At 49.4% G+C, this 9,052-nt stretch overlaps 1 protein-coding gene across 1 annotated transcript in view; it reads left to right on the forward strand.

Moving 5' to 3' along the window:
* The window catches only part of si:dkey-22o22.2 (neural-cadherin), a 102,300-nt gene that overhangs the window by 57,778 nt on the left and 35,470 nt on the right, over positions 1-9,052 (forward strand). Inside the window, exon 12 of the mRNA XM_047340865.1 lies at positions 7,945-8,112. Coding sequence (XP_047196821.1) covers positions 7,945-8,112 — 168 coding nt within the window. The remainder of the gene's footprint in view (positions 1-7,944; positions 8,113-9,052) is intronic.

Consider the following 9,052-nt stretch of genomic DNA (forward strand, 5'->3'; position numbering starts at 1 on the left):
GTACAATTTAGTGCAGATGATCGCACTCGGTGTTGTGTGGTGTTATTCTTCTTTAGATAGAAGCCAAATACAACATCTTCTATGTTTATATATAAAGATGGCCGATGCGTCTCCACTTCCTCTCACTGTCCTGAAATGAAGCTAAAACATCTCGGATACGAACTCGCACCAACTACGTCAAATAACTTTAAAACCAAACTGATCAGAATCACTTGAAATGACAGAAACATCTTTAACAAACATTTATTTAACGTTTAGTTAGATTATTTTGCAGGAGGATAGTTTATAACCTTTACTGCAGCCGGACACCAGGGGGCTCCCTTCTAGGAGCTTACGTGTTGTCCATCTTTATTTACAGTGAGATTTTATCTCCTCAGTCTACAGAGTTTTATCATTTCTGAATTTAACTTGTGATTAAAATCCTTCAGAATAAAACAGCTATGGCTCGTTATAGAGCGGCACAGTGATCTGATCGTAACGAGACTTTTATTGCAGAAGGTTTTATTCCAGAGTCGTAAACAAACGCGAGGAAGACGAGGGCAGAGATGGATGAAGGTGTAGCCAGATGAGTGGAGGATTAACGTGGAGCTCCTCCCTGATGGAGCTGATGATGGACATGATGACATTCAGCTCATTTAATATGTTGCTCTGCTTTAAAAAGGAATTCACTTGACAGTTGTCACAGCTGCTGTTTTCTCTTCAGACTCGTCTTCCTCTCTTCCTCAGGACGTCTTCCTCACTTCTGTTTCTGTCACTTCAACAAATCACTGATTCAGGTTTTTGGTAGAAAGCAGTGAAATATTCAGTCTAAGCAAGTCCCACAATGAAGCATTACTTCGATAAAAGTACAAAAGTACTGTCAGCAGAATGTACTGAAGGTGCTGAAGGTAAAAGTATTTGATTTGGGAAATCTGCCTCTGTGAATATTCAATGATTATACTTATATTTAATGATTTGTGCAGTAATTAGTAACTAGAGGTCATGAGGTCACGAGGTTGAACTTCCTGCTGCTGCGGCTGCTCTGATGTTTCTCACATGTGAGACGAGCGAACAAGAAACAAACTGTCGTCTTCAAAATGTAATGAATGATGTTTTTTCTCCTCTGTACAAAGTCAAAGTGTCGGACTCGTCTTCTTCTGTGACTGTCGTCTGATTCTCTTCTTCTTCTTCTTCTGTGACTGTCGTCTGTTTCTCTTCTTCTTCTTCTTCTTCTGTGACTGTCGTCTGTTTCTCTTCTTCTTCTTCTTCTTCTTCTGTGACTGTCGTCTCTTTCTCTTCTTCTTCTTCTGTGACTGTCGTCTGTTTCTCTTCTTCTTCTTCTTCTGTGACTGTCGTCTGTTTCTCTTCTTCTTCTTCTTCTTCTTCTGTGACTGTCGTCTGTTTCTCTTCTTCTTCTTCTTCTTCTGTGACTGTCGTCTGTTTCTCTTTCTTCTTCTTCTTCTGCACTGTTGTCTGTTTCTCTTCTTCTTCTTCTTCTTCTATGGTGGAAGTGTAGTGGTGAAGAGCGAAGGTGAAGGGAAGTGTGATCAAACTTTTGCAGTTATCTTACTGTGTGTTTATTGTATGATCATTGTTTTGTGGTGTTTGTGTAGTGTTAGTGTACGTTTAGTGTAGTTTTCTGTGTGTTTTCCGTGTCTCGTGGCGGGGATGGCGTCCCCAGGGACGCCGCCGATGTCCCTGAGACATGGCGTCAGGCTGGTGCCACAGCTCAGCTCCACAGTGGAGCAGGTGCTGTTAGCCGTGGGGGAGCAGGTAGGACACGGGAACATCTCCTACGCTTCCCGCATGAATAAAGCGCTGGTGATATTCTTTAAAGATCCGGACACTGTAACTGAGCTCATTGAAAGCGGGGTAACAGTAGAGGAGGAGTTTCTTCAGGTCTCCCCGCTAGCGGTAGCTTCTACCCGGATCACCGTGTCCGGAGTCCCTCCGTTCATCCCCAATGAAGCTCTGGAGCGAGAGCTGAGGCGCTTCGGGAGGTTTGCGAGTGGGTTCCGGGCGGTGGGTCTGGGATGTAGAGACCTGAAGCTGAAACATGTCCAGTCTCTGCGGAGACAAGTGTTTATGTTTCTGGACGCTGAGTCGCAGACACTGGACGTGTCTTTCCGGGTTCGACATGAGGAGCAGTTTTATATGGTGTACGCGAGCTCAGGAAGCATGAAATGTTTTCAATGTGGAGAAGTGGGACATAAAAAAGTTACGTGCCCGCACGGAAGAAGGGCGGGGGGGGCCGCTGGGGCGGAAGGAGGGGAGGGCAGCGCCGGGGCGACTAAGCCTGCGTGGGGACGGTCGGCCGGTTCTGCTGCGTCCTCTGAGGCTGCTGGTCCGGCTGCTGCTGGGCCGGCTGCGGTGGGTCCGGTGGTGGCGAGTCCGGGTGCTGGGGGTCCGGTGGTGGCGAGTCCGGGTGCTGGGGGTCCGGCGGTGGCGGGTCCGGGTGCTGGGGGTACGGAGGTGGCGGGTCCGGGTGCTGGGGGTCCGGCGGTGGCGGGTCCGGGTGCTGGGGGTCCGGCGGTGGCGGGTCCGGCGGCTGCCGGGCCTGCTGCGGTGGGTCCGGCGGTGGCGGGTCCGGGTGCTGGGGGTCCGGCGGCTGCCGGGCCGGCTGCGGTGGGTCCGGGTGCTGGGGGTCCGGCGGTGGCGGGTCCGGGTGCTGGGGTTCCGGCGGTGGCGGGTCCGGCGGCTGCCGGGCCGGCTGCGGCGGGTCCGGGTGATGGGGGTCCGGTGGTGGCGGGTCCGGGTGCTGGGGTTCCGGCGGTGGCGGGTCCGGCGGCTGCCGGGCCGGCTGCGATGGGTCCGGGTGCTGGGGGTCCGGCTGCTGCGGGGGGCGCAGAGGTTTCCTCGGCTGGGCCTGTCTCAGAGGCCGAGTTGAGGGGGACTGAGTCCTTGGTAAGGGTGGAGAAGAGAAGTGACAAACGGGTAGCAATAGAAAAGGTGAGTTTTGCCAACGTGGAGCAGGAGACGCAGGGGGGTCCTGCACAGCAGGCAGAGCCGGTACAGGCTGAAATAGACAGCAGTCAGGTCAGTGAGATGGACGTCGAGGAAGAATACGAATCTGATAATGTTTCTGTAACAGACAGCGTCTCCCTAAGCACTGATTTATATTCGTTAAAGGAGTTGAACGAGTTTCTTGATGACTCCTTTGGCAGATCAGTGGAGGTAACTGATTACTTCCCAGATATAAAAAAGTTCATCCAGACAGTGAGCACCCTCCAGAAAGTGGTAGGGACCGACCTCCTGGATGGGAAGAGAAGGTACAGGCTCAGGAAGCACGTGATCACGGCAAGGAAAGGTCTCTCATGTAATGTAAGATCTAAGAGAATGAAAAGTTGTAAATAAAATTGACCATGATCATTCAACACTGGGTGTTTTCTATCTGTTGTGTATACCTGTTTGTCTTTTTACGCTGTATTCTTTATCCTCACATGGCATTAAGGGCAGCTTCACTAAATATGAACGGGGTAGAAGTGCTCACAAGAGGTTTCTAGTATCAGAACTTTTAAAGAGAAAAAGCTGGATGTTCTCTTTTACAGGAGACCCACAGCGATTGCCTGAATGAGACAGACTGGGGAGTATGGTGGGGGCAGCACGTACTCAGCCATGGCTCTAACCTGAGCGCTGGAGTCGCTGTTTTATTTTCTCACTCATTAAATATGAAAATTTTATCCAGCACAGAGATCATGGCAGGCAGGTTTCTGATTATAAGAGTGGAAATACACAATATTATTTTTAATTTGATCAACGTGTATGCACAAAACCAAGGTCCTGAACGGGTTACTCTTTTTACAGTATTAAAAAACAAGTTGGGTAGTGTTGGTCAAGGGGAGTGTGTAATAATGGGGGGGGATTGGAACTGCTGCACGGACGTCACTTTAGACAGAACAGGACAGGAGCTCCATCCTCAGTCCTCGTCTTTTCTGGGCCAGACGGTAAAAGAGGCAGATCTAGTGGACGCGTGGAGGAGGAAACATCCTTCAACCAGGCAGTATACCTGGATCAAAATAACAGACGGCAGGGTCAGTGCTGCCCGGCTGGACAGATTTTACATATCCGCTCCTTTTATCACCCGTGTGACAAACTGTCAAATCCACCCGGTTGGTTTCACAGACCATCATTTAGTTTTAGTAGAGCTGCTTTTATCTCCTGCTAGAAAGCCTGGATCCTTCTGGCATTTTAATGTTAAGCTCTTAAAGGATTTTAATTTCTGTGGGAATTTTAAACTGTTCTGGGCCAACTGGGGATCCAAGAAAGAGTCGTTTCCCTCCCTGAGTCAGTGGTGGGAGGTCGGCAAGGGTCAAATCAGGGTCTTCTGCCAGCAGTACACCTCCTACTCTACAGAAAACATTAAAAGAGCAATGGAGCAGCTCGAGGCAGATATAAAGGAGCTGGAGAGTGTAGCTACCAACACGGAGCAATTACTAGTGAAAAGGCAACAACTGAACTCCTTTCTCCAGGAGAAGGCCAAAGGAGCTCTGGTCCGAGCCCGGTTCAAACAATTAAGAGACATAGACGCACCTACCACTTTCTTTTTTAACCTGGAGAGATCCGTGGCCCAGGGGAAGCAGATGGTGTGTCTCCGGCTGCCGGGTGGGAACCTAACATCGGAACCAGCCGAGATGAGGAGACACGCGGTGGACTTCTATACCGACCTGTTTGGGGCAGAGGAATGTGACGGGGAAGCTGTTGCCGAGTTGCTGCAGGACCTCCCACAGCTGAGTCCAGGTGAACGAGACACCCTGAGCTCCGACATCACTCTGGAGGAGCTGACCACTGCAGTGGCACAGATGGCTGCAGGCAAGGCACCAGGTTTGGACGGATTACCGGCAGATTTTTTACAACATTTCTGGAGTATTATGGGACAGGACCTGCTGGATGTTTTGAAGGAGTCGTTGGGGAAAGGACTTCTTCCAGCCTCCTGCAGACGGGCTGTCATATCCCTCCTGCCAAAAAAAGGGGATCTAACCCTACTGAAAAACTGGAGACCCGTCTCTCTTTTATGTAGTGACTATAAGGTTTTATCTAAGGTGTTAGCGAATAGGTTTAAGGTTTTTATGGAAGTATTTATTGGTGCTGACCAATCGTATTGTGTACCAGGTAGGTCAATGAAGGACAATTTGTTTTTAATGAGAGACATTTTTGATGTGTGTACAATATATAATATTAATATTGGCATTATTTCCATTGACCAGAAAAGCTTTGATCGTGTCGATCGGTCATTCCTGTTTGCCACACTGCAGGCTTTTGGTGTCGGGAGCACTTTCTGTCCTGGGTGAAATTATTATATAATGATACGTGTTGTGTGGTGAAGGTGGGGGAGGGCTGAGCAGACCGGTACCAGTTAAAAGAGGGATCAGGCAGGATGCCCCATCTCAGGCCAGCTGTACAGCGTGGCCATCGAACCTCTCCTGTGTCGGCTCAGGGCTCGGCTGACAGGCCTGCGTCTGCCTGAGCTGCAGCCGCCCCATAATAGTATCGGCTTATGCTGATGACGTAAACGTCCTTGTCCAGGGGGGGACATCCAGGAATTAGAGGGCAGTCTGGCAGTATATGGGAAGGCTACAACAGCAAAGGTGAACTGGGAAAAGAGTGGGGCTGTGTGATTGGTCAGTGGGACGCAGGAGAATACCCCGTCTCCTGGTAACCTGACATGGGGAATAAGAGGGTTGAAAGTCCTCGGAGTACATCTAGGCAGTAAAGAAATAGAGAGGCAGAACTGGGAGGGAGTGCTTGGGAAGGTGCAAGCAAAGTTGTCTAAATGGAAATGGTTGCTACCCCAGCTGTCCTACAGGGAAGAACTCTGATAGTCAATAACCTGGTTGCAGCATCCCTGTGGCACAGACTCCAGGTGCTTACTCCTCCACCGGGACTCATGGAACAACTGCAGAGGCTGCTGGTGGACTTTTTTGGTCAGGTCATCACTGGGTGCGGGCGTCCGTTTGTACCTCCCTGTGGCAGAGGGGGACATGGGTTAACGGACATCATCTCCAGGACAGCTGCTTTTAGACTGCAGGCAGCCCAGAGGCTGCTGTACAGGCTCCCCACTGTGTTGGTCGGCTGTGGCACGCCTGCTGCTCTGGAGAGCCGGGGCCTCGGGTATGATAAGCAGCTGTTCCTGATGAACTCTCCTCAGCACAAAATGACTGGACTCAGTTGTTATTATACCTCGGTGATAGATGCCTGGAGGACTCTCAGCTTCATTAGGCCTCCTGACCAACGCCTGGGATGTGGCTCTTTGAGGAGCCACTGTTTGACAATGGGTTCCTGGCTGACTCGGTCCTAACATCAAATACGGTAAAAAACAAGTTCAGGGAGGCAGGTATAGTAAAGCTGGGCCACCTGACACGGACATCAATTGAGAGGCTGGCGGTGGTGACGGGGATAAGATCCACCAGAGTGCTGCGGAGCCTCGTGGACGAGGTGTGGCAGTCACTGCCCCAGCCTCTTCGGACCTTCGCCCAGAGCCAAAGTCAGGCTGACCAGTGGACAAAAGTAAAGGAGTACAGGTTTCCTATCCTGGATGTGAGTCCTGCTGTGGGGGAGTGGAGAGAAGAGAGCGGCCAACTGCTAACCCTCAGGACTCCAGCACTGGGCAGCTTCAACACCTCTGGAGGGAAACAGCTGTACTGCAGCTGTGTGAAGGTCCTGAACCGCCGCTCTCTTGCAGGAGTCAGGGAGTCGAGATGGACTGAGGTGTTTGACTCAGACTCTTCCCCTAGTGGCAGTTGGCGGGTCCTGTATAAACCTCCTGTGGAGAAACGGATGGCAGACATCCAATGGAGGATTATACATGGAGCTCTAGCTACAAACAGATACAGAGCTCACCTGGACCCAAGCACTGAGGGGGTGTCCTTTCTGCTCACTGCCAGAGACCCTAGAACACTTAGTAGTGTCCTGTCCCGATTAGCGGGCACTTTTGAACAGCTGCGGAGTGGGTGGGGGTTTAGGAGGTTTCTCTGTGCCACTCTTGTGTTTGGACCCGGTACACAGCAAGGAAAAACACACAATGGTTTTGATGAATTTTATCTTTGCGAATGCAAAAATAGCGATTTGGATAAGTCGCAAGAACAAAATGGCTGGGAGGCTGGATGATCCACTGCGCTGTCTGAGGGGTTTGGTGGCAGCTCGGCTGAAGATAGAACATGCGTACTTCACACTGACGGACAATTTGGAGGGTTTCAGGGCTGTGTGGGGTGTTGGACAGGTCCTGTGCTCACTGGGGACAGCCAGTCTCTGGTTTTAAATTTTTAGCAGGAAACATTTTAACTCTAGTGTTGGTGTATGATGTGTGTGTGTGTGCATGAAAGGAGTTATCCTTTTCTGTTCACATAGTTGGATAATTAGGTTTTATTTGACAAATGTGTCATAATTAAAGTTATTCAAAAGTCAAAGTCTTCTTCTGTGACTGTCGTCTGTTTCTCTTCTTCTTCTTCTTCTGTGACTGTCGTCTGTTTCTCTTCTTCTTCTTCTTCTGTGACTGTCGTCTGTTTCTCTTCTTCTTCTTCTTCTTCTGTGACTGTCGTCTGTTTCTCTTCTTCTTCTTCTTCTTCTGTGACTGATCTTTTAAATGACACTTCAGTCAATAATTTAGCAGATTTCCCCCCCGTCCTCTCTCTTTATTCACGTTTTATGAACAAAGCATCAACACTTGAATCTCTTCTTCTCTCTGCTCTGATGTTTCTTGTGTGTTCAAAGTGTCCGTCCTTCCTGCATCAGTCAAACGACGTCATGGTTCATTAAAACTAGATTTTTATGATTGAAGAAATGAATAAAAAGGTTTGTTAGAGATCGTCAACAGCAAAGAAAATAATTAATTATTTATACTCTTCAAAAAATAATCAAACGTCTGTTTTATTAAACGGAGTCACACATTAAGATTTAAAGACCAGAAGCAGGATGTGACACAATGAAAGGATCATGATGTCTATTCTCTCACTTCCTGTCTTCGTGCAGACGTCCAGGATCAGCCAGCAGATCGTGGCGTCGGACGGAGGGAACCGCAGCAGCTCCGTGGAGCTGACCGTCATCATCACCAACGTGCACAACCAGCCGCCCCACTGGGAGCAGCCCGAGTACTGGGTCACCGTCCCAGAAAACACCGTCCGAGACGCCAAGATAGTGGTGAGTGACGGAATTTAGATGGATAAGTTATTGTCTTCGTCTTCTACGTGTACGGCTCCTCTTCTTCATCCTGAGATGTTTGTGTTCTTCCAGTTTCACGTCCGTCACGTGTTAGAAACCTCATCAACACGTCCACTCGCTCACTGGGAAGCTTCAGGACATTGTCCTGCTGTGTCCTCACATGGACTCACTGACATGTTACAGACACGTTTCTAGGAGGCTGCAGGAGAAGATCCAGTAAAAGTCCAGAGACACTGACTCAGACATTTGTTCTCACAGACAGGATGATGTGAGCTCTGCCTAAGACCAGCATCAGACTGTGGATCTGCAACATGAATAACTATAAAACCACTGCTGTCGACACAAGAAGCCTTTTTTTCGCAGGCCTGGTTTTTACATGTGCGAGTTTTGAGAGTAAATAAACACATCCAGTCCTTCTGGACCATTTCAGGGAAATGTGTGGACTTCAGGTCTGAGAGCAGCTTGTGTCTCTGCAGCAGAACCTGTTTGTTGGTCAGAGGGCAGCAGTTAACACAAAGCAACACATCACTAATGTGTAGTATTTAAAATTATTAGAGCTCAGTAACGACTCACTTTGTTCAGGGGTCATTTTAGATGATCAGCTCGTCTGGCTGCTGTGACCTCACTGTGATGTCAGTGACCAGGAAACTGAAGCTCAGCTCTTCTTCATTAGAGAGAGAGAGAGAGAGAGAGAGAGAGAGAGAGAGAGAGAGAGAGAGAGAGAGAGAGAGAGAGAGAGAGAGAGAGAGAGAGAGAGAGAGAGAGAGAGAGAGACAGAGAGAGAGAGACAGAGGGAGGTAGAGAGCGAGGTAGAGAGCGAGGTAGAGAGAGAGACAGAGAGAGAGAGAGAGGTAGAGAGCGAGGGAGCGAGAGAGAGAGACAGAGAGAGAGAGAGACAGAGACAGAGGGAGGTAGAGAG

The sequence above is a fragment of the Hippoglossus stenolepis genome, chromosome 8 (assembly GCF_022539355.2).
Source record: "Hippoglossus stenolepis isolate QCI-W04-F060 chromosome 8, HSTE1.2, whole genome shotgun sequence".
Lineage (NCBI taxonomy): Eukaryota > Metazoa > Chordata > Actinopteri > Pleuronectiformes > Pleuronectidae > Hippoglossus > Hippoglossus stenolepis.